At 41.0% G+C, this 26,088-nt stretch overlaps 1 protein-coding gene across 3 annotated transcripts in view; it reads left to right on the top strand.

The window, feature by feature from the left end:
- The window catches only part of tbc1d22a (TBC1 domain family, member 22a), a 281,299-nt gene that overhangs the window by 23,069 nt on the left and 232,142 nt on the right, over positions 1 to 26,088 (top strand). For all 3 annotated transcript variants that reach the window (XM_059987463.1, XM_059987461.1, XM_059987462.1), the window contains exon 4: positions 18,517 to 18,687. In XM_059987463.1, the coding sequence (XP_059843446.1) occupies positions 18,517 to 18,687 (171 nt within the window). The remainder of the gene's footprint in view (positions 1 to 18,516; positions 18,688 to 26,088) is intronic.

Below are 26,088 nucleotides of genomic sequence, written 5' to 3'. Positions count from 1 at the left end.
AGGCAACAACAGGAGAGTTAATTTGCAGTAACCAATTAAGCTATCGTGTCTCTGGATGTGGGAGGAAACAGGAACACCCAGCAGAAACGCTTGCTGGAAGAACATGCGAACTATGCATAATTACACCCAGGTTCATGGTTGATAGTGGATCTTTGGAATTGAGAAAGCAGCACTAACCACTAGGTGGGGTGGAGTTTCAAGATGGCGACGTAAACATCTGCCTTTTAGGCGCTCTTCATTTTTTCAACTATAATCACCCTTTAATCAAATCTTTTTGAATTTAATCATATGAATTGCTACTTCTGATTAATTTTTTTTTCCTAAAACAATATTTGATCTAATCTTGTCAAACTTAAAATGGCTACAAGCAAGAAATTGTCTAAGGATCCTTTTCCCGTCGACATAATTTCTAACCTTCTGGACGCTAAACTTGCGGGTTTGGAAGGCAGATTAGAAGGTAAATTGGGAAGTAGACTGACAAGTTTGGAAAATAAGCTTACCATGAAAATATCTGAACTTGAAGAAGCTGATAGATCGCTTGAAACTAAGCTTCAATCGCAGGCATCAGATATTCAGCGGCATGAAGATAAGATCACGACTCTTGAAAAATCAATTTGTGAATAAGTACGTACAATTGAAGCGCTGGAGAAGAAGATTGAGTCAACTGCTAAAACTATGGATCAGTATAAGTTTAAAATTACTGATCTCGAAAACCGATCTCGCAGACAGAACTTGCGTATCATCGGATTTCCCGAAAAAGTTGAGTCCGTTGATTTAACTGAATTTTTCTCTAAATTATTGTGGGAAATATTCGGTGATGAAGGTTTGCATAATAAACCTGTTATCGACCGCGCTCACAGAGTTGCGAGATTTTCGACTGTGTCTGGTAAACCACGAGTGGTGATTGTTCGCCTTCATTATCCTCAGGAGAATGAGCTTTTAATTCGATTAGCTCGTAAAAAAGGTATGATCTCTTACAATACCAACACATTTCGAATTGTTGAAGATTATTCATACGAAGTAATGAGAGCGAGAATTGCTTTTAAACCAGTGATGGCAGAGATTCACTCGATTGGACTTAAACAAGCTTTAATGTATCCAGCGAAGCTTAGAATTACGCTGAACGACAACAGTCAACAATTTTTCAACACTCCGGAAGAAGCGAAGAAATTTGTTGAAGAATATCGATCTTCTAGTGCAACTTGAACTATGTGTTATATTGAAGATTTTTCGGAGAGAGGATGCCATCTCATTTTAAGTTTTAACCTATGAAGCTGGGTTACAACTTCTTATCCTGATCTACGGGTCTGGTTCTTTTTTTTACTACTATTATCATTGTTTATAGATGCTCTTTTAATTCTTATAATATCCTTTTTTATACACGTTTTTATTTTGTAATAATGAACTACTTTTTTTTTCAAAATGTCGTTTCTTCTTCCCATAAGACTTTGCTTTCTGTAAGCGTTTATTTGTCTGCCTGTACTTAGAAATGGGACGAATGTTTTGAATTTTTTAGTCTTTTTTTATATATATTGTAGTGTCTATTAAATCTTTTTTTTAAAATTCTATTTTGATAACTTTTTTACGAATTTTTTAATAGATTGCTGAACTTACATTTATATTTTGTAATATGGCTTTTTCAAAATGTCATTTCTTCTTCCCATAAGTCTTTGCTTTTCAAACGTCATCTTTCTTGTATCTGAACATGGAATTTTTTTTTAAAGGTATATTACACTTTCAAATTTTAATGTTCATACTTTTTTTTATTAATGATTGCTTGTTTTATTATATTAGTTTTTTCATTCTGACTGATATATATTTTCTTTTTGCAACCCTATATCTTAATCTGGGTGTTACATAGTTTTTTAAAATCTTTTTATGGAGCTGCCATCTTGAAATGGGGGTAATGTTAGTATTAGATTATGCGCCTGCCGCTTGGCTTTCTTTCGAAGGGTGGGGGGAGGGGGTAGGGATCTTTTTTCACGCTTTTGCTTTTTATTTTTTTGCTTTTAGTTTATGGGCCGACTTTAAATTATTAATATTGTTGAGGTGTCATGTTCTCCGGTTGCTCCTGAATCAATTTTCCTTCTTCCTGAATTATGGGTTATGTGTCTTGTTAACCTTTTATGATACACACAACTAATATTGGCATGATGGATAAATCTATTAACTTTATCTCTTGGAATACTAATGGTTTAAATCATCCGATTAAATGTAAAAAAATTTTAGAGTATTCCATAGATTGAACGCTAATATTATTTTTGCACAGGAGACCCATATTAGGAGGGAGGATAATCAACGTTTTTTTAGGTTCTGGGTCAACAATTTCACTTGAATTGTACCGCCAAAATTAGGGGTGTGTCTATTTTTATAGACCCCTCAATTTCGTTTACACATCATGAAATTATTTCTGATCCACAGGGCAGATTTTTGTTGATAACTGGCTCACTTTTTAATCGAAAAGTCGTTCCAGTTAATATTTATGCTCCAAACTTTGACTGCCCTGAATTTTTTAAACATTTATTTACTTCCCTTCCTAATCTAAATGAATATATGTTGATAATGGGTGGAGATTTTAATTGTTGTTTGAATCCTTCAATGGATAGATCTAAACCTATTCGAACTCTTCCGAATAGATCAGCTTTACTTATTAATTCTTTTATGGTCGATTCGGGAATTACTGAAATATGACGGTTTCTGAACCCTAAAGATAAAGAATTTTCATTTTTTTCACATGTATATCATAGTTATTCTAGAATTGATTATTTCCTTATTGATCATCGTTTATTAACAGATGTTACTGATTGTAAATATGATTCTATTGCCATTTCGGATCATGCACCTTTGAAGTTATCTATCAAGATCTCGGACTCTTCCATTAATACTAGATCTTGGAGACTCAACGCTACTTTGCTTCAAGATCCAGAATTTATTACCTTCATAAAACAACAAATTGACTTATTTTTTTCAACAAACTATACCGAAGAGATTGATAGAGGAAAACTTTGGGACTCCTTCAAGGCTTTTATCTGTGGACAAATTACCTCATATTCCGTTGGTAAAAGAAAACAAAGATATTTAGATATAGCTTTATTGGTAGATAAAATTAAAGAAATTGATAAGATTTATTCCGTTACTCCTACCAAAGAACTTTATAAGAAGAGAGTTGAGCTGCAAATGGAACATAGCTTATTATTATCTTCTTCAATTGCGAATCAATTAATCAAGACCAGGGCTCAATTTTATATTCATAGTGATCGAACTGGTAAATTGTTAGCTAATCAATTAAAAGCTATTTCGACTAAGCGACAAATTATTAAAATTCGTAAACAAGACGGTAACTTAACTATTGATCATAAAGAAATCAATAACACTTTTCAAGATTTTTATAAATCTTTATATCAATCAGAATTTGATGGTGACCTGTCCATGATGGATAATTTTTTTAACAATTTGAATATTCCTAAACTGATAGATGAAGATCGTAGCTTGCTTGATGTTCCTATCTCTATGGCCGAAATAAGAGAGGCTATCTCATCAATGAATTCAGGGAAAGCTCCTGGCCCTGATGGTTATATTGTAGAATTTTTTAAAACTTTTTCTTCTTTGCTTTCTCCTTGGTTATGTGAAATCTTTAATGATGCGTTTGTTAAGAAGAGATTACCTCAATCTTTTTATGAAGCTACTATCTCTCTAATTCTTAAAAAAGATAAAGATCCTACTTAATGTGCATCTTATCGCCCTATATCATTATTAAATGTAGATTCTAAGATTCTTACAAAAATTTTAGTCATTAGATTAGAAAAGGTACTATCACAGATTATTTCAGAAGATCAAACTGGTTTTATTAGGAATCGGTATTCCTTTTTTAATGTTAGAAAATTGATTAATATAATTTATACTTCATCACCCACAACCCCAGAATGTGTTATCTCATTAGATGCTGAAAAAGCTTTTGATAGAGTTGAATGGACATACTTATTTAATGCATTGAGAAATTTTAATTTTAGTCCTAATTTTATATCATGGATTAAATTAATATATTATAAACCTGTTGCTTCTGTTCTTACAAATAATTACAGATCCTCTTTTTTTCAATTATCTCATGGTACGAGACAAGGTTGTCCTTTAAGTCCTTTATTATTTAATATTGCATTAGAACCTTTAGCCATTGCTATTCGTGAATCTCCTAATATTTTTGGTATCGCCCGTAATGAGAAGTTATACAAATTATCACTTTATGCTGATGACTTGCTGTTATATATTTCTGATCCTGACAGGTCTATTCCCGCTATTTTATCCTTGTTGGCTCAATTTGGTAGTTTTTCTGGTTATAAATTAAACTTAGATAAGAGTGAATTATTCCCCTTAAACGCGCAAACCTTATTGAATGACAGGATACCATTTAAAGTTGTTACTGATAACTTTATCTATTTAGGTATAAAAATCACCAAGAAATATAAAGATTTATTTAGACTGAATTTTTTACCTATGCTTCATCAAATTCAACAATTTACTACAAGATGGTCTCCCTTATTCCTATCATTAGTTGGTCGGATTAATGCTATTAAAATGATGATTTTACCGAAATTTTTATATTTATTTCAAGCCTTACCAATTTTTATTCCTAAATCTTTTTTTGACAACATTGATTCAAAAATTTCCTCATTTGTGTGGCAAAATAAAAACCCCAGGTTAAGTAAAAGGCAATTACAAAAATCTAAAAAAGATGGTGGTTTAGCTTTACCTAACTTTAGATTTTACTATTGGGCGAATAATATTCATAACCTAACGTATTGGAAACTAGATTTGGACTCACCATTGTGTCCACAGTGGGTAAATTTGGAATGTAGTGAGGTAAAGGGATATTCTCTATTCTCCGTTCTTGGTTCTTTTCTTCCTGCTGATTTAGTTAAATTCAATAAACAGATATCTAATCCTGTTATCAAACATACACTACGAATTTGGTTTCAGTTTCGTAAGTTTTTTACTCTGAAAAACTTTGTTCTTGATAGCCCTATTTTACTTAATTTTTTTTTCAAACCTTCATTGACAGATCAAGCTTTTAGCATATGGAAAAGGAAAGGTATAAAATGTTTTCGTGATCTTTTTTTTGAAGGTACTTTGATGTCTTTTGACCAACTTTCCAACAAATTTAAATTATCTAAATCTAATTTTTTTAGATACTTACAAATCAGAAATTTCTTACATAAAGTTCTACCATCTTTTCCCAATTCAACTTCAATGGATTTCTCAGATTTGATTTTCACCTTTAATCCTTGTCAGAAGGGATTAGTAGCTTTTATTTATAACATGATTATGAAAATACAACCAGAAATATCAGATAGAATTAAACAAGAATGGGAAAAAGAACTTCGATACAATATATCAACAGATAAATGGGAAAAAATTTTACAGATGGTTAATTCCTCTTCTATATGTGCTAAACATGCTTTAATACAATTTAAAATTGTACATAGAGCTTATATGTCTAAAGATAAGCTTGCTCGATTCTATTCTCATATTAACCCTCAATGTGACAGATGTCATTTAGAAGTGGCTTCATTGACCCACTTGTTTTGGTCATGTCCCACTTTACATAACTATTGGAAGGACTATATTTGTTGCCATTTCCTCAATTTGGAATATCGATTTACAACCTCATTTTATTACTGCAATTTTTGGTATACCAAATGAGGATGGTAATCAGTTTTCCCCTCCAATCAGACGAATGATTGCTTTTGTAACATTAATGGCCAGAAGGTCTATATTACAAAACTGGAAAGAAGTAAATCCTCCTACCACGTCTCAGTGGTTTTCTCAAACTATTTCTTATCTGAGTTTGGAAAAAATTAGAAGCACTATTTTTGACTCATCAATTAAATTTGAAGAAACTTGGGGACCGTTCATTCGACATTTTCATATGAATTAATTTGGCCTTTTTCAGACCTTCTCTCTGTTTATTCTTGTTCAGGTATGGAGTTCCGGAGTTTTTTGACACTATCATATACTTATAAACTGTTATTATTGCCCATGTTAGTTTAGTTTAGTGTTTTTTTTCAATATATATTCTCTTTTATATATTTTCAAATTTTTTTCCTTTTGACAATTATTTTTGTTTTTTTTATATATAATTATATAGACTTGATTGATTAATGTACCTTTTTTGTTGATGTTTAATAGGATATTATTATCCTATTATTAATGCAATTTCAAGTCTATTGTATTTATAACCTATTCATTATTATGTTGTGGCGACCCATTTCCTGGCGCATCCGAACCGACTCACAATTAGATAGCCTACGGGGGTTTGCGAGCACAGAACTTTGGAGCCTCTGCGCCATGGGGGGCCGGTTGACAGAGGCTTAAAAGTGAGGCTGAAGTTTTCGAATAAAGTTTTTTCCTTTGACTGCAGTTACCGACTCCGTGTCGTAATTTTAGCGCTGCGTGTAGTACACCGCTACAATGTTATGTTTTTTCTTATATATATATGAAACTCAATAAAAAGATTGAAAAAGGAAAGAAAGAAAGAAAAGAAAAGCACTAACTACTATCTGTTTTACTGTTAATGCAGGTTACAGTAAAGATGTTTAAATCATGTTTTAAGTTAATTTTGACTACGTTTGCATTTTTATGTTAGAACAATTTTTGAAAACTACTGATCCAGTAGTTCATCATCCCACCAGCGAGTGATTAGACTCTCTCAATGTGACTGGAAGAACACTATATGGAATATATCTGGACCTTTTAAATCAGTTTGTTGTTCAAACAGACTCTCATAATATAAGCATATAACAATCACAGCACGGAAACAGGCCATCTCGGCCCTGCTAGTCCGTGCCGAACTCTTAATCTCACCTAGTCCCACCTACCCGCACTCAGCCCATAACCCTCCACTCCTTTCCTGTTCATATACCTATCCAATTTTAACTTAAATGACACAACTGAACTGGCCTCTACTACTTCTACAGGAATGCCTCTCTTACCTGTAAGAGTTGAATTTATTCTAAATTTGGTATATTTTTGATTAATTAAATTGAGCATTTTTACCCTCCTGGTCCAAAAGTTATCAGTGGATTGTATCAGAAAACTAAGTTTACAGTGTAAAGCATTCAGAATGTTGTAGTTGCTCCTATTACTCTAGCCTATCTGGACAATGTTTCTCAACCTCTGCATGCCACCTTGGTTGAACAGAGGAGCACCTTTAGTAACAGACTAAGACAACCGTGCTGGTCCAAAGAGTGCCATATGAAGTCATTCTTATCCTCAGCCATCATGCTCTATAATAATTCAACCCATAGATGGGAAGTGATTACCCCTCCTGTTAGACTGTTTGAGGGTACTTTTTATTCTTTCTACTTATCTTCTAATATTTATATATCTTTGCACTTGTAATGTTACTGTAACACTGTAATTTCCTTTGGGATCCATAACGTATCTACCTATCTAAAAGGTGCATGGGACACAAACAAGGGCAGTAAGTTGATTTTTTTTTGTTGATTGGAATCCTTCCTTCCGTAACTCCCCTGTTCTGTCTTTATTTGTATAGGAAGATGAGCAACAGTTGTGGCAAAAGGGAATAAATAATACCAGAGTTACTGTGTGTCATTGAGTGCTGAAACGGCGGTCTTGCAAATGTATTACAGATGGAAGGGCTTTGGACTTCTGAGATATGGGGGAATGTACTCAAAGTTCTTTACCAACTTGTAGTTTTTTAAAAAAAAAATCACAGGGACATAGCAACTTGAATTTTCAGAAGTGTGAGCTTCAAAGTTTGATATAGAATACGTGGTTTAGAAAAAGAATAGGCAAGGGTGTGACATGTTTAAAAATAGGAGAAAGAGAAATAAAAGCATCAGGTGGCTCTTAAGTCCTTGCATTAAACATAAATGATTTTGATGAAAATCAATTAAATGTTGAAACTAATGTAATTTTTTTCTGTTATTAATCTTAGTTGGAGTTGCAGAACTTGTGTTGGGTTTAAGGTAATACCAGCTCACTAGGCAGGCTTTCCATTTTAAAAATAGCACAGCAGCCACAGGGGGAAGATGCTGCTTGCACTTGCAACTTCTCTGGATAGTTTGGTTAGGTACCAGCACAAGTGCCCTACCAACTGGTCAGGCAAATTTAAAATTTGATGGTGGGAGGGTTTTGTAATAGGGACAGATGGGGAGAGGACTTTTAGTTCAGTGGATATGAAGTGCAATTCACTTTTTACAAATATTCTTTAGTGAATAAGCTGGAGGACTTGGAGCTTATCTTCAGAACATGCAGCTGTGTCTGTAATAAATACAAGGCATATGCTTTGGCTCACAGTGTCTGCCAACCATAATACCAAATTAAAGTAATCTCAGCTATTTGCACTTTGTCTGTATTTATCCAATCCTTGCATTGTAAATGTTGCTGACCCTCCTGTTTCCACTATCTTATCTGGCTGAGCATTCCAGGCATTTCCCACCTTGTTTAATAAAAGAAAAAATTAGCTTCATTCATCTTCACATTTTTAAGCTGTGAGGGAAAAGCTTAAAGCTATTTCCTCGAGTATTTGACATTTCTACCTTGGGTAAAAGATTCTTTCATCTCTCTCCATACCTTGTATAATTTTATTACTTTGTCAGGTTGTGCCTCCACTTCCAATACACCAGGGAAAACAATCCAAGTTAGTCCATTAGTGTTGCCACTTTAAGGAATCTACTGACTTGTACCCAAGTTCGTCTGTACGTCAGTGCTGCAAGGGTCCTGTCATTTTTTTTTGTATCTGATCCCCCAAACTGCAGATATTGTAGAAGTTAAGTAGTTTCCCATTTGTCCTGTAGATAAACTTTACTCCAGTAGGAAGCTTGTTGCAGGTGACCAGCAAAAATGCAGTGGAGAAAAATATGATATCATTGGGAGAATGAAGCAGACTTGCTTAACACTAGCCTTCACACCATGGCTCAATGTGGATATGTAAGTTAGGATCAATACTTGTATGGCAGCAGGTACAAGATAAATTTCTGTCGGCAGCCTAATTGAGAAGGATGCTCTATAGTCTGTCCCTCTGTAGTGACCAAATTAAAGATTCTTGTGAGCTCACATAAAAAGTTGGTTGTTGATATCCTGAGTATTTCACTCGGGAGTTGATGCATTGTATTCCTGTATGTTGTGCATGTTGATGGATGGAATCTACACTGTGGTTTGAGTAGCAACTTGTATGTCATTTGGAGGCACCCAAGGAGGACCTTGATGACCTAATGTGGAAACCTTTCTGTAGTTATCATAAGTGGATTAGTCATTATTTGAAGATGGAAACATTTATGGCATATGCAAGGTTCCCTGGCATATCATCCCATTTCTAGCCATAGGCGATTAGATTGTTCAATTGCAACCAATGGCCCTCTTTCCTACTTTTTAGAGTTAATTGGTGCCATCTGCACACCTTGTCTTGTTTTGTATTCTTGAGTGCAAAGAGGTTGAATTGGAACGATTGCTGTGAAGTAGAGTCAAAGACGGCACATTTTGAGGGTGGAGTTACAATTGATTCTTTGAAGTGTTTTCTCCAGCAGTCACAGATTGCCTCTTGCTTTTGACCATCTGCTGTTTCCACTAATCAAAATTTAAAACACAGTGGGCTTTCTGCTGAACCTCAGATTTCAGGTGCTTGCAGAATTACTTCTCAAGGTGTGGCAGTATTTATAGTTCAAGGACACTCTGTGTTTGGTATTATTTTGCTGCCATATCTCCTGATCAATCTCGCCATGCTTGTTGTTTTCCAACTGGAAATCCAGAATCCCTTTACAGGCTGGTTTTGGAGGATTTCAGAGCAGTCCTGGAATCATGGGCACTCCTCAGCTTTAGCTAATGAAGGGTTGTTTGTGAGTTACTTTCCTGTGGGAGATTCACATCTTCAGCACTAATTATTTGTGGCATCATTTTTATTGTCACCAGTGTACTGGAGGCAAGCTGACAGAGATGAGGGGATTGGCAGCGGCATATCTAATAGCAAGAACATCCACAGTGAGCAAATCCCGAACAAGGAGGCATTATTTTAAAGCGTGGGTTGCTCATTAAATGATGTCTTCTCCCAGACCATATTCAATCTCTGGAATTGTTTGCTCCAGAATGTTTATGGAGGCTATCTTATTAATAGTATTTGAGGTGCAAGTAAATAATTGTACTATATGTTTGAGAGATTGACATATTGGGCACAGTGGAGGTGTTTAGATCGAGGGAAGATCAACGATGATCATATTAATAGGCTTGAGAGGCTTAGTGGCCTTTACCTGCTTCTATTTTTTTGTGTTCCAGTGGTAGAGGTAAAAATCTTTGAATTTTAAATGTACTAGTATAAACACGATGCGAGGCTCTCTATTTCTGTCTCCCTCTATTCATTGCCATGAGTTGTAGATAGTTGTGTGCAAGCTCCACAGTTCAGCGTTCATGCATGCTTATCCTGTAGTTCTGAACGTCCGGAGTTACGTGGAGAAATGATAGTTTACTTCAAACAACAACACACACAAAATGCTGGTGGAACACAGCAGGTCAGGTCAGGGAGAAGCGCTGTCGACGTTTCGGGCCGAGACCCTTCATTTGAAAGTAGTGGGGGGAGGGGGAAATGTGAAATGATAGAAGACCGAGAGGATGGGATGAAGCTAAGAGCTGGAAAGGTGATTGGCGAAAGTGATACAGGGCTGGAGAAGGGAAAGGATCATGGGACAGTAGGCCTCAGGAGAAAGAAAGGTGGGGGGGGGGGAAGCACCAGAGGGAGATGGAGAACAGGCAAACAACTAAATATGTCAGGGATGGGGTAAGAAGGGGAGGAGGGGCATTAACGGAAGTTAGAGAAGTCAATGTTCATGCCATCAGTTTGGAGGTTACCCAGCCGGTATATAAGGTGTTGTTCCTTTAACCTGAGTTTGGATTCATTTTGACTATAGAGGAGGCCATGGATAGACATATCAGAATGGGAACGGGACGTGGAATTACAATGTGTGGCCACTGGGAGATCCTGCTTTTTCTGGCAGACAGAGCGTAGGTGTTCAGTGAAATGGTCTCCTAGTCTGCGTCGGGTCTCACCGATATATAAGAGGCCCCACCGGGAGCACCGGACGCAGTATACCACACCAGCCGACTCACAGGTGAAGTGTCGCCTCACCTGGAAGGACTGTCTGGGGCCCTGAATGGTGGTGAGGGAGGAAGTGTAAGGGCAGGTGTAGTACTTGTTCTGTTTACAAGGATAAGTGCCAGGAGGGAGATCGGTGGGAAGGGATGGGGGGGGGTACGAGTGGACAAGGGAGTCGTGTAGGGAGTGATCCCTGCGAAAAGCAGAAAGGGGGGGGGGGGGAGGGAAAAATGTGTTTGGTAGTGGGATCCGGTTGGAGGTGGCGGAAGTTACGGAGAATTATACGTTGGACCTAGAGGCTGGTGGGGTGGTAGGTAAGGACAAGGGGAACCCTATCCCGAGTGGGGTGGCGGGTGGATGGGGTGAGGGCAGATGTGCGGGAAATGGGAGAGATGCATTTGAGAGCAGAGTTGATGGTGGACGAAGGAAAGTCCCTTTGTTTAAAAAAGGAAGACATCTGCTTCGTCCTGGAATGAAAAGCCTCATCCTGAGAGCAGATGCGGCGGAGACGGAGGAATTGCGAGAAGGGGATAGTCTTTTGGGTGGGAAGAGGAATAGTCCAGGTAGCTGTAGTCTGTAGGCTTATAGTAGATATCAGTAGATAAGCTGTCTCCAGAGATGGAGACAGAAAGATCAAGAAAGGGGAGGGAGGTGTCGGAAATGGACCAGGTAAATTTGAGAGCCCTTATAACACCTTATATACCGGCTGGGTAGCCTCCAACCTGATGGCATGAACATTGACTTCCGTTAATGCCCCTCCTCCCCTTCTTACCCCATCCTTGACATATTTAGTCGTTTGCCTGTTCTCCATCTCCCTCTGGTGCTCCCCCCCCCCCACTTTCTTTCTCCTGAGGCCTTCCGTCCCATGATCCTTTCCCTTCTCCAGTCCTGTATCACTTTCACCAATCACCTTTCCAGCTCTTAGCTTCATCCCATCCTCTCTGGTCTTCTCCTGTAATTTCGCATTTCCGCCTTCCCCCTGCTACTTTCAAATCTCTTACTATCTTTCCTTTCGGTTAGTCCTGACGAAGGGTCTCGGCTCGAAACATCGACAGCGCTTCTCCCTATAGATGCTGCCTGGCCTACTGTGATCCACCAGCATTTTGTGTGTGTTGTTTGAATTTCCAGCATCTGCAGATTTCCTCGTGTTTGATAGTTTACTTCAGTCGGTTTAAACTGCAGGGGAAGGTTTGGAAAGAGGGGGGCAAATGTCTGAATTAGTGTAGAATGAAATTCAATAAAAGTTTGTTTTAAGACAAAATATATTTGTTTTGGTGTTATCGCCTGCCTCTAGACAATTATAATATTGTAGCGGTGTGCTAGACACAGCGCTGAAATAACGACACGGAGTCAGTAAACTGCAGTTAAAGATTTTATTCGAACTTCGCGGCTTCACTTTAAAGCCTCCCTGATCCCGCCCTCCCCGGGCACGGATGCAGTAGGGGGCACTTATTCACAGTCCTATCCCGCACACAGATGCTGTAGGGGGCACGTACTCACAGTCCCGCGCGAGCTTTTCCCTTTGTTGGTGAAGCAGACCTGGCGCCCTTTTGGGACTGGCCTTTATGCTGGTGCGCTGGCTATTAGTGAGCCGGTTCGAGTGCGCTAGGAAGTGGGTTGCCACATAACCCCCCCCCAGAACCGGCGATACACCCCACAATGTCCACAGTCTGGGCTGGACGCTGTTTGGGAGGTCGGCCCCTGCGCCGCGGTGCCGGGAACTCGAACGGTTGCACCACGTCCACACGGACCGGTTTGAGTCGGTCCACTGTGAAAATCTCCTCTCTCCCCCCAACGTCCAGCACGAACGTGGACCCATTGTTCCTGAGCTCCGTAAACGGCCCCTCGTAGGGTCGTTGCAGCGGTGGCTGATATCCGCCCCTTCGTACAAACACAAACTTACAGTTCTGCAGGTCTTTGGGTACGCAGGTCGGGTTCTGCCCATGCTGCGAAATGGGTATGGGGGCCAGGTTGCCAAGCCTCTCGTGTAGTCTGCCCAGGACTGCTGCGGGTTCTTCGTCGTGCCCCCTTGAGGCTGGTATGAACTCCCCGGGGACGACCGGGGTGCGCCATACACCAACTCGGCTGATGAGGTGTGCAGATCGTTTTTGGGCGCCATGCGGATGCCGAGTAGGACCCAGGGAAGCTCGTCCACCCAGTTATCTCCTCACAGGCGGGCCATGAGAGCCGACTTTAGGTGACTGTGGAAACGCTCCACCAGGCCGTTCGACTGTGGGTGGTAGGCAGTTGTGTGGTGCAGCTGAGTCCCCAAAAGGCTGGCCATAGCTGACCACAGGCTGGAGGTGAACTGGGTGCTTTTGTCGGAGGTAATGTGGGTCGGTACACCAAAGCGGGACACCCAGGTGGTGATCAGTGCCCGGGCGCAAGATTCGGAGGTGGTGTCGGTGAGCGGGACTGCCTCAGGCCATCTTGTGAACCGGTTCACGATAGTGAGGAGGTGCCGTGCTCCGTGGGACACTGGCAGGGGGCCCACGATATCCACAGGAATGTGGTCGAAAACGCTGGTGGGTGGGGTGGAACAGCTGCGGCAGAGCTTTGGTGTGCTGGAGACCATCCAGACGGTTGTCCTGATGGAGGGGTGCTCTAAGTTATGAATGGAGTCGAAAACGCGACACCGCCAGTTTGCTGGGACAATGGGACGGGGTTGGCCGGTGGTGACGTCACAGAGTAGGGTCCTCTCACCTGGGCCTATGGGGAGGTCCTGGAGTTGCAAACCTGAGACTGCAGTTCTGTAACTAGGGATCTCCTCGTCTGCTTGCTGCGCCTCTGCCAGCGCCTCAAAGTCTACCGCTTGGGAAAGGGCATGAATGTTAGGGTGAGAGAGCGCGTCCGCCAAGACTTTGTCCTTACCCGCGACGTGCCGGACATCCGTCGTGTATTCAGAGATGTAGGACAGATGGCGCTGCTGGTGGGAACACCAGGGATCGGACACCTTCGTGAACGTAAAGGTAAGCGGCTTGTGGTCTGTGAACGCGGTGAAGGGCCTACCCTCCAAGAAGTACCTGGAAATGCCGGATTGCCAGGTATAGCGCCAACAGTTCCTGGTCGAAAGCACTGTATTTGAGCTCGGGCGGTCGCAGGTGTTTGCTGAAAAATGCCAGGGGTTGCCAGCGACCCGCGCTGAGTTGCTTCAGCACCCCACCGACTGCCGTGTTAGATGCGTCCACTGTGAGGGCGGTAGGGACGTCCATTCTGGGGTGCACTAGTATCGTGGCGTTTGCCAAGGCGTTTTTCGTTTTAATGAAAACGGCGGCCGACTCCTCGTCCCAGGTAACGTCCTTGCCTGGACCCGACATCAGGGCGCACAGGGGGTGCATTATTTGGGCAGCTGAAGGGAGGAAGCGGTGGTAGAAATTTACCATACCCACAAATTCCTGAAGGCCATTGATTGTGGTGGGTCAGGGGAAATGGCGGACCGCGTCTACCTTAGCGGGCAGAGGGGTTGCCCCGTCTTTAGTAATCCTGTGGCCCAGGAAGTCGATGGTGTCGAGCCCGAACTGGCATTTGGCCGGGTTGATTGTTAGACCGTATTCACTCAGTCGGGCGTAGAGTTGACGGAGGTGGGACAGATGCTCCTGACGACTGCTGCTGGCTATGAGGATGTCGTCCAAATAGATGAAAGCAAAGTCCAGGTCGTGTCCCACCGCATCCATTAACCGCTGGAACATCAATGCGGCATTCTTCAGGCCGAACGGCATGTGGAGGAACTCGAAAAGGCCAAACGGGGTGATGAGTGCCATTTTGGGGACGTCGTCCAGATGCATCGGGATTTGATGGTATCCCCGGAAGAGGTCTACCTTGGAGAAGACCCGTGCGCCGTGCAGGTTTGCTGCAAAATCCTGAATGTGCGGCACAGGGTAGTGGTCCAGTGTTGTAGCCTCGTTCAGCCTACGGTAGTCGCCGCATGGTCTCCAGCCCCCTGTCGCTTTGGGCACCATGTGCAGGGGGGAGGCCCATGGGCTGTCGGACCTCTGTATGATCCCAAATTCCTCCATCCTCTTGAACTCCTCCTTTGCCAGTCGGAGCTTGTACGGGGGAAGCCGCCGAGCATGGGCGTGGAGGATTGGTCTCTGGGTCGGGATGTGGTGCTGTACCCCATGACTGGGCTTGGCTGCTGTGAACTGCGGTGCCAGAACTGATGGGAAGTCCGCCAGGACCCTGGTGAAGTCGTTGTCGGACAGCATGATGGAGTCAAGGTGAGGGGCTGGCAACTGGGCTGCACCCAGGGAGAATGTCTGAAAGGTCTCGGTGTGGACCTGTCTCTTCCTGGGCAGGTCGACCAGTAGGCTGTGAGCCTGCAAAAAATCCGCACCCAGAAGCGGTTGGGCTACGGCGGCCAATGTGAAGTCCCACGTGAACCGGTTGGAGCTGCACTGTATGGGTGCCATAGGTCATTACTGTGCTGTCGTTCACGGCCCTCAGGGGGGACCCGGTGCCTTGTTGCGGGTGTCGTAACTTGTCGGAGGTAAGACGCTGATCTCGGCACCGGTGTCGACCAAGAAACTGCATCCCGACCGCTTGTCCCACACATACAGGAGGCTATCCCGATGGCCAGCTCCGTAGCCATCAGCGGCGGCTGGCCCTGGTGCTTCCCGGGAACTTGCAGGGTGGGCTACAGCGGCAGGCTTCTGCGCCCCACCGCTGGTGGTAGAAGCACCATTGTTCGTTGGGCTCCCCACCCCTGCCTCTGGGGTTAGCGGGCTCTGTGGCTGGGCCTGGTCTGGTTTGCTGCTGGGAGCGTGGCCTGGTGATCTGTGCGACGGACGCCCCACTCACCTTCTTGGCGTTCCACAGCAAGTCCGCCCCGGCTGCCACCTTCCGGGGGTCGCTGAAATCCGTGTTAGACAGCAGCATGCGTATGTCCATGGGCATCTGCTCCAGGAATGCCTGCTCAAACATGAGGGAGGGCTTGTGTCCTCCGGCCAGAGACAACATCTCATTCATTAAAGCTGATGGAGGTCTGTCCCCCAAATCATCCAGGTGCAGTAAATGGGCAGCCTGCTCGCGCCGTGAGAGTCCGAAAGTCCTTATGAGCAGGGCTTTGAATTCCGTGTACTTGCCGTCTGCTGGGGGAGACTGTACAAACTCCTCAACCTGGGTCGCTGTGTCCTGGTCGAGGGAGCTCACCACGTATTAGTAACGTGTGTCTTCTGAGGTTATCTGCTGAACGTGGAATTGGGCTTCAGCTTGCTGGAACCACAGGTGAGGTCGCAGCGTCCAGAAGCTTGGCAGATTCAACAAAACTGCATGAACAGATGCGGCGTCATTTATCTCCGGTCCAAATATCGTTTGGACCGTCAGGGTCACCAGTTGTAGCGGTGTGCTACACGCAGTGCTGAAATAACGACACGGAGTCGGTAAACTGCAGTTAAAGAAGATTTTATTCGAACTTAACGGTTTTGCTTTAAAGCCTCCCTGATCCCGCCCTCCCTGGGCATGGATGCTGTAGGGGGCACGTGCTCACAGTCCCGCACGAGCTTTTCCCTTTGTTTGTGAAGCAGACCTGGCGTTCTTCCCATGTATGTATTAGATTTTTCTCTATATTAGAGGAGATTTGAGCAGTAAATATAGACTATGAAGTTGAAAGATGTTGCTAATTGTTTTTTGTGGAGTGGAATTCTGGCCTATTGGTTTATTTCTTTTGTTTCTGGGACAGAAGCTATCATTGGAGAGGTAATGGTATTGGTGATGGAGAACTGACTTGTCCAGGGAACTGACCATTTTAATGTTGTGTGTAGGCAAAAATATCAACAATTCCTTGCCACACATTTTAATTCCACATCTGTTGTGATGGAAAATAACTGGTTCTTTGAGTCTCAACAGTAGAGGCCTGGACACACACAGTTTTAATAATAAGGAATTTATTTACAAGGGGAAGTCGGGTCAACACATGCAACTACAATACACAGGAAGCGGTGTGGGGACAGGGTACGGTTACACAAACAACGAACAAGGGAAAAGCACTACGACAGCTATCCCCCTTGACCTTGGATAGCTGCGGCTCCCTCACCAGGACAAACGATACACCTTCCCAAACATAAATCAATACACTTACCTCCAATGTGGTGGTCTGTAAGAGAGGGCTAGCCAAGCACAAGTCTCACCTTTTAAAGCATGGGGCTGGGTGAGATAATCCAATTAAGGTGACCAATAATTTAGGTGTGCATTGATTAATTGGGAGGGACCAAATGTTGATTGGCATGTGATGTGTCCTCCAACCAGCCAGGTGGCAGTGCATCTGTCACGTGGCCGGTATCTCTGGATACATCGTCCCATTCCCATTCCGTTATGTCTATATCCTGTTATGCTTTCTCCAAAGAAGGATAAGTGTGAGAATACAATTTGGAGTGATATAGAAATGTCTTTTCCATCTCTAAAGCAAGGGTTCCCAACCTGGGATTCATGGACCCCTCAGTTAATGGTAAAAGCCTATGGCATTAAAAAAGGTTGAGATCTCCTGCTTTAAAAGATGTGGCCCTCATGTAAGGGAGGGTAAAATGAAGGAATGTGGCATTGTTGGAGCAGATTTAGCTAACTGGAGAAGAGATCTGTGATTGGCCAATGAACCAGAGCTCAGGTGAGGGTAAAAGTTTTTTGTGTGTTATAAGCAGCTATGATTTGGAATGCACCATCAGATCAGTTTGGATACAAATGTCACAGTAACATTTAAAAGAAATTTTATTTTGTGTAATTAAAAAAAAAGTTGCAATGGCATTGGGAAAGTCAGCTTAGCAGATTTGTCTTATGAAAAGGTCAATGAGTGAATGGTGGTTTACTGCACGACTCAAAAATATATTTGGGGCACATTACACTGTGAGTAGTCCATAATAAACGTCATTCTCATTCATTCACTGATTGCATGGAAATGTGTGCAAAACAACACCACCTGTGAGATCAAAGTCGCTGACATAAGCTTCTCTATTAGGATATTTAACAGCAAATAGTGTTCCAGAAGTTGCTGCCAGTTTCACAGCATAAATACAACATGTGCTGACAGTTTTGTTGTGATTCCAACAGTAAATTCCCACTAAATTTGTACTGCAAACTTGTTTACATGGTGAATGACAAATCATATAAATCTAAGGCTTGAAGTTTTTAAAACATGACCCTGACAAACACATGCCACCAAAGCTTCAATAATTTTAATGGGTGTTTCTGTTGGAGTGTGATGATAGATTGCTCAATAAGCCTTTGAAAACCTTAATTTGCATGAAAACTAGTTTAGTTATAGCACTATTCATATCAAAGGGAAGGGATAGCTTGGAGTTCAAAAATTATGTGCGGTCTGCAGTAGAAATTGGGGTTAGATTTGCATTTCTATATTAAAAGTTATTTTTTTGAAATTCTGAGTGAAGTATTTTTGTTTGTGTAAATATATTTTTATCAATTTGCAGGTTTAAATCATCTTGAGAAGTCCTCATCACAAAGACAGCTGTCTGTCCCTTCTAGATCACCAACTCTGTCAGCAGACCAGAATCCCTCAGATGGCTCACCAATGACTGAAAGAGAAATTACTCGATTAGAAAAATTCAAGCAGCTGTTGGCAGGCTCAAATCCTGATTTGGGTAAGCTTTAACTCTGAAGAAGGCATGTGAACACAAATAAAGATTCTATTCTGCGATAAACAAATTTAGATGTGGCCTATTTCAGTGAGGATAGGACATTCATTCATTTAATCTTCACCCATTTATCTTAACATTAGCAGAACAAACTAGAGACATCAGAATTACTACAAGTGAAGAAATTCTAAAGGTTTATAGTTGTGCAGAAGTCTGAGGCACATATATAGCGAGGGCACATAAGACTTTTGCATAATACTCTAGTAATTTTATGTATTGCACTGTACTGCTGCCACAAAAAAGAAAACAAGTTTCATGATGTGTGAATGATGATAAATCTGATTCTGATGTAGGTTTCCATTGTGGACTGAGAGTGGGAAGGAGGCAGAGAAAAGGGAATTGTGGTTGGGAAAAGGGGAAAGAAGAGGGGCAGAGAGCAGGGAGCACCAGAGAGACGTTCTGTAATGATCAATAAACCAACTGTTTGGAACTAAATGACCTTGCCTGATGTCTGAGAGCTGGGTGTGTCTGCAGCTGCAACACCTCTGGTCTTTGGCACTCCTTCTCTGCAACCTGTCCCACACCCCTCCAGCAGCACTCCATCCTCACCATTCCCAACATCCTTTGCTCCCGCCAGATCTACACATTCTCCCTCCACTCCACGTTGACAAATACAGAACTGTACACAAGGCTTAGGCACTCTAGCTGTGCCGAAGACTTTTTTTCACAGTACTTTATATTTGGAGGCTGGGAGCAAGAGAGACTGAAGGTTGGCTGGAAGAACTTGTTGGGTCAAGCATTATCTCTCCTGATGCAGTGTTTGCCCAAGTGTTAACTTGAACATAATACTTTTGGATGCTGTTTGATCAATTGAGTTCTTCTAGCATTTTTTTTTAACTGTGTACATCGAGGTTGTTGGTCATTCAGAATAATTGATGAGATAGAAGCAGCAATAATAAGTCATTCACAAATATTCATTTTTGAAGACTGTTGCTCTGAAAGTATTTAGTCAGCTTGAATCAGTAAAGTGCATTAATTTTATTTTGTGGGAGAGAGGAGCTATGTCCTAAATGTCTTACAACACTTGGTTCTTAGTGCTTTGTATTGTGCTTTCGTTGCTAAATAACTAGTTTCATAGGTCTTTTGGTTCTGAAGAAATAACCAATTTGGAAATTATTATGTGATTAAATGTGTGTTTGTTTTAATGTTAGTTAAAGGTTGGCAAAATTAAAATCTTAAAGCCAGCCATGATTTCATGGTAAGAATATTCTAGTTCTATAGAATTCTTCATTGGCCTTTACATCATGCAAATGTATCAAAACTGGTTGATTAAATTCCTCTTTGAGCCCAGATACAGTTCAGAAAGCCACATAGTGCATATGAGGAATCCTCTGAAGCTATACAACTAGTTGTATCTTGTATATAAATTTTATTCCCTGATTGCTTTTTTTCTTGTCGCACTTTTAAGATCATCACTTTTATAAATAAAAAGGTATTTGGAGTTTGTATGTTCTCTTGTGAGTGTGTAGATTTTCTCTTGTATCTTCATAAAAGAGTTGTTAGGAGAACTAGCTTTTGTAAGTTATGCCTGGTGTAGAAAAGTGACAAAAAAAAAGGGGACTTGTAGAGTGTGGAAATTGGCCCTTTGTCCCATCTTGACCACTGTACCCATCAAGCTGGTTCTATTTATCTGCATTTCTGTCATACCACTCTTAAACCCCTTCTAGCCACACAGTTATCCAGTTGACGGGCATGTGAGAGAAAATATGTTGCAGGGAATGAGGGAGAATGGAACTGATGAGATTGCTTTGCTGGAGTTGACATAGGAACAATGGATTAAAAAAAAACACTTTCAGAACCAGATTTATTATCATTGACATATGTTATGAAATGTTTTTGTGGCAACGCTACAGTGCACAATGCGAATGGCTATAAGTTACAAAAATAAATGGTGCAAAAGAGGAATAATGAGGTTGTATTTGTGGTTTCATTGTCAATTCAGAAATCTGATTGTGGAGCTTAAGAAGCTGTTCCTGAAACATTGTGTAGGTTTTCAGGCTCCTGTATCTCCTCCTTGGTTGAATTTACGAGAAGAGGCATGTCCCGGATGGTGAGGATCTTTAATGATGGCTGCAGCTTTATGACACATTGGCTTTTGAAGATGTCATCGATGGTGGGGAGGGTTGTGCCTGCGGTGAAGCTGGCTGAGTTTACAGGTCGCTGCAGCCTCTTTCATTCCTGCATACTTGAAACTTCATAACAAGTGGTGATGCAGCCAGTCAGAATGCTCTTCCATGTGTAGAAATTTGCTATAGTCTTTGGTGACGTACCAAATGTCCTCAAACAGCTAATGAAGCATAGTCTGCTGGAGTGCCTTCATAATTGAGTCAGGGTATTGGTCCCAGGATGAATCCTCTGAAATATTGATGCCCACAGACTTGAAGCTGCTCATCCTTTCCTCTGCTGATTCCTCAGTGAGAACTGGTGTGTGTTTTCCTGACTTCCCCTTCCTGAGCATTCTTCAGGAGGGTGAAACCATGAAAAGCATCTGTCCCATTTGGGGTACCTGGCTAAGTATTGTAATCATCAACTGGCTGGAGTTTTCACTAATATCTTTAACCTCTTGCTTTGTTAGTCTGAGGTTCCCAAATGCTCTAAGCAGGCTTGTTATTATACCAATGCCCAAGAAGAATATGGTAACCTGCTTCTATGACTATTGTCCAGTAGCATTTACATCTGTGCTGAATAAGTGCCTAGAGAGGTTGATGATGAAATATGTGAGCTGCCTGAGGAGCGACTTGGATCCATTCCAGTTTGCCTACTGTCATAACAGTCCAAAAGTAGATGGCATTTCACTGGCTCTTTGCTTAACCTTGGACAGTGAACATGCATATATCAGGATGCTCTTCATTGACTACAGCTCTGCATTCTGTACTATCATCCCTTCAAAACTATTTATAAGCTCCAAGACCTAGACCTCAATAACTCCTTGTGCAAGGGGATCCTCTGTTTGCTCACTTGAAGACCCCGTTTGGATTGGTAATAACATCTCCACAATCTCCCTTCAACACAGTTGCACCACAAGGCTGTGCGCTTAGACCCCTGTTCTGCTCGCTTTATACTGTGTAGCTCAGTATAATTCCAATGCCATATTTGAGTTTGCTGATGACATCACTGTCATTGGCTGAATCAAAGGTGATGATGAATCAGTATATTAGAGGGAGTTTGAAAATCCTGCTGAATGGTGCCACAGCAACAATCTCTGTCTCAATGTCAGTAAAACCAAGGAGCTGATTATGGACTTAAGGAGCAGGAATCTGGAGATCCAGGAGCCAGTCCTCATCAGGTAATCAAAGGTGGAAAGGGTCAGCAACTTTAAAGTGCTCAGTGTTACTATTTCAGAGGACCCGTCTTGGGTCCAGCACATTGACTTACAAAGAAGGCATAGTAGTGCTTGTCCTTTCTTTGAAGTTTGCAAAGATTCAGCATGTCACTTAAAACTTTGTCAAATGTCTATAGATGCCTGGTGGAGATGTGGAACAAAATGCCACTTGTGTCTCTAACAAAATGGAATTTGTATTGTACCAGAGTGCTTTGCTAATAGCAATATTATACCAATAACATTGAGCTAATGACAAACTACAGAAAGACAAGCAGATGCATTGCTGGAAGAATGCCAAAAACAATGATTAAGTCGATGTACTGAAGCTAACACTTGGGTATAAAGGAGTGATTATGTGTTTGTTTATTTTTCAGCTTTCACTGACACTTGTGCAGTGATGGCCTTCCCTTGCAGCAAATAAAATAAACATGACTGATTGATCCACTCTGAGTTAATCGTTTTGTTATAAGACAAAACAAAACATGCACGACAGAGGGTACTGATTGGTTGCATCACAACTTGGTATGGAAACACCGATACCTTTGAACAGAAAACTGTGGGGGAAAAAGTAGTGGATATAGCCCAGTCTATCATGGGTAAAGCCCTACCTCACCATTGAGCACATCCACACCGAGCGTTATCACAGGAAAGCAGCATCCATCATCAGGCACTCCCAACATCCAAGCCATGCTCTTTTATTGCTGCTGCCATCAGGAAGAAGATACAGGAGCCTCAGGTCCCACACTGCCAGGTTCAGGAACAGTTATCATCCCTCAACCATCAGGCTGTTGAACCAGAGGAAATAATTTCACTCATCCCAAAACATATCTGTCTGCACAACCCATAGGCTCTATAAACACACCTTCTCTATATTTATTGCTGATTTATTTATTATTATTATTGGTTGTTTGTTTATTTTTGTATTTGCAGAGTTTATCTTTTGCACATTAGTTGTTTGTCTTTGTGTACATTTTTTCATTCATTCTGCATTTCTTTGTAATTACTGTGAATGTCTGCAAGAAAATGAATCTCAGGGTTGTATATGGTGGTATGTATGTACTTTGATAATAACATTGACTTTGAACTTTGAAGTCCTCAATCAGTTCCTTAGTCTGATACTGTTATAATACTTGAAATGCTCCTTGTGACTTCATATTTGAACTTATTACTTTTGATAATTTGAAAAATGTATTCATTTGTTGTATTTGTTTTTCTCCTATACTGAATAGAATTAGAATTATTAAATTGGGCATATCCTTACTTTGGGAAAACAATAGTAAGTTGGTCACTAAGTATATAGATGTGAATTCTTTTATTACTCTAAACTGATTTTTCTCTATTATGTTCATAGATCATCAGGACTCCAATGCTGAAAATCTCATCTAACAATTTTTTGTTTACTGTCACCTTGCACACTGTTACCACTACAGTGCAGACTGTGTTAGACCCAGCAATATGAAATAAGATGGGATGAACGTACCCTAAGATAGCAGTAATCATTCAGTTTGCGGGAGAGGAGAAGAGGTTCAAATTGAATATTTAAAATGAAGGCAATTTATGAAAACAGACCTAACTTGCAAAGTGAACAGTCTGGTTAGTCCCTGAGTGTAGACAGAAGTAGCTAGGAAAGTAGTTGATGTGGTGGTGTTCATTTTTCCAAATCCCCAAGATTTTGGGTAAGACCCCCAGCAAATTCTCAAACCTCGTTGACACAAAGACCAGATTTCATTTATATTTTGATGTACATGCAGCAAACGAAACTAATCTTTTCTATTTCCTTTAAAACCACAACTGGTTGCCTTCCCACCTTTCCCCCTCCTTTGCTCACTTCTGATCAAGAGGTTTGCTCTCCACCGTGCTGGGGAAGTAAGCACGGCACTCAAGTGCAATTGTCAGTTCTTCTGTGCATGGTGTATTTGTACATAAGATGCTTTAAAGAAGTAGTCCTTGTGCAGAACAAACCTCCTGTAGGTCTCTGTGAAATAGTTCTTCATTTTTTTCCACATTTGGTAGGATCCTTGGGGGGTCTTGCATCATTGGAGTTGACTCTTCAGCCCATTCAATCTAAAGTAACCATCGATCAGTCATTGCCACAAATCCAGCTCAACCTTATTGTTTCCTCCTCTCTTGCCTCCAGTGAACTCCCACTGATTATCTAGCCACTGAACTGCACTGCAGGTTATTCACAGTGAAGATTCAAGAGATTCTGCAGGTGTTTTTTGGGCTTGTTCTGTCCATAGGGGTGGAAAGGATTGCGTTCCATGGAACAATGCCCAATTGAGAACATAAGTACTTACATATTCAAATCTATTATCTGCTCTTGTTTTTTAACAAAAAGAATTTTAGGCATGAAAATATGTATTGTTTGATAAAGTGGAGTTGGGTCAGGTGTACTGTAGTTAGAGGATGTTGTATTAGAACCAGGCAATTCCAGTACTAAAGATAGTAAGCCTTCACCCATCTCAATCTGGGAATTTCACAATATTTAGTTTTTTGTCACTTTTAAACTTACAAATTAAACCTTTTCGGCAAGCTTTCCTATACCCAATATTTGATTTTTTGGGGTGTTTCGTTCACAACTTGGCAGTGAACATAGTATAGCTTAATTGCTGGAAAAGTGGAGAAAAATCAGGTAGCCCTCATTAAACTTTATAAATGTCATTGAGTTTTAATATTTTTTTAATTTCTACAAGTAATTGCTTTAATGTTTACATTTTTTAAAAGGAATTGCTCCTGATGTTTTTTTCCTAATCTTTGCTCTGCTTCGTAGTCAATATGCTGCTTTTAATTGTTGCATTTGTTTTTATTTTTGGGATTTGGACTCAGCCCTCTAAACTATTTCCAAATAGCTTCATGATTAACCACATCCCACCTTTGGAGGTATCAGAGTGATAGTTAGATTTTCTTTTATGGATAGTGTGATGCAAATGTTACTTCTTGCCTACCAGTTCAGAGTTGAATATTGTCCACACCTTACTGCATCATTATCTGAGGAGCTGCATAAGAAGCTGAACCTTGTGCAATCAGTCTGCTTCAGACATAATGGTAATGTGATGGGTGATGCTTGTTACCCTTGTTGGATTTGGATGTGGTCTTAGTTCCAGATTGGCAATTGGTGCTCAAGGTTAGAGCTTTTTGCAAATTGGATGTAAAGTTGGTGGAAGAGGCCTGTTCAACCCAATGTTACATGACATTTTTGTGTATTGAATATCAGAGGACAATTCTATTGTTGCTATGTATCTACAATGCTTCCTTAGAAATAGATATAATTTTCACACCTCCTTCGCACCCATATTCCAGACATCAAAAATGAATGTTAACTAGCATTGCCCGGTTTACAATTGACTCCAGTGTACAGCTCTAGGAAACTTGTCCAGGGCTGCATTGTAAATTTAATTACACTCCACATTCAGGTCTAAAGATTGGTTGCTGAAGTTAATATTTTGCTATATAACCTAACTCCAGAATATGCTCCAACAGTGACTGTCCCATAATTATTCATCAGGTGGTGGGCTCGGTTTTTGAGATTTGGCATCCAAAGAATAATTCAGAATTTACCTCAATAGTGAATTACTCTTCTTGCGAGAGAAGGAAATATAAAAATGAATTGAAGCTTTTTCAAATTTTATTTTTTAAACTTGGCAGATTTTACAACTGCTGCATAAAAACATCATCTTTGCCTTGTTTGAACAAATTTGCATTTTTATTTATTAACAATGCACATTTCTTTTTAATGTTTTTTTTTAATTGTGTGTACACTTTGAGTGAATCCCAAATATAAACGAAGGTGTGCAAAGCTTGCCTTAACCTATTTCTTATCCACTCATCTTAATATCTCCTTGTAGAGCATTTGTCAAAGATTTCTTGACTGTGTTCCTGTGGCACTGTACAAAATGTGGTATTTAAATGTTGAAAGCCTGATATCCTGGTGGAACAGCTCCAGTAATTTGCAAACCTGCTCTGTTTTATTGATAATTGAGAACTTGTCTGTTTATAACTGCAAACAGTGTCACCAGTGCAGGGTT

Source organism: Hypanus sabinus, chromosome 13, assembly GCF_030144855.1.
Source record: "Hypanus sabinus isolate sHypSab1 chromosome 13, sHypSab1.hap1, whole genome shotgun sequence".
Taxonomy (NCBI): Eukaryota; Metazoa; Chordata; class Chondrichthyes; order Myliobatiformes; family Dasyatidae; genus Hypanus; species Hypanus sabinus.
This window is presented reverse-complemented; position numbering and strand designations above follow the sequence as displayed.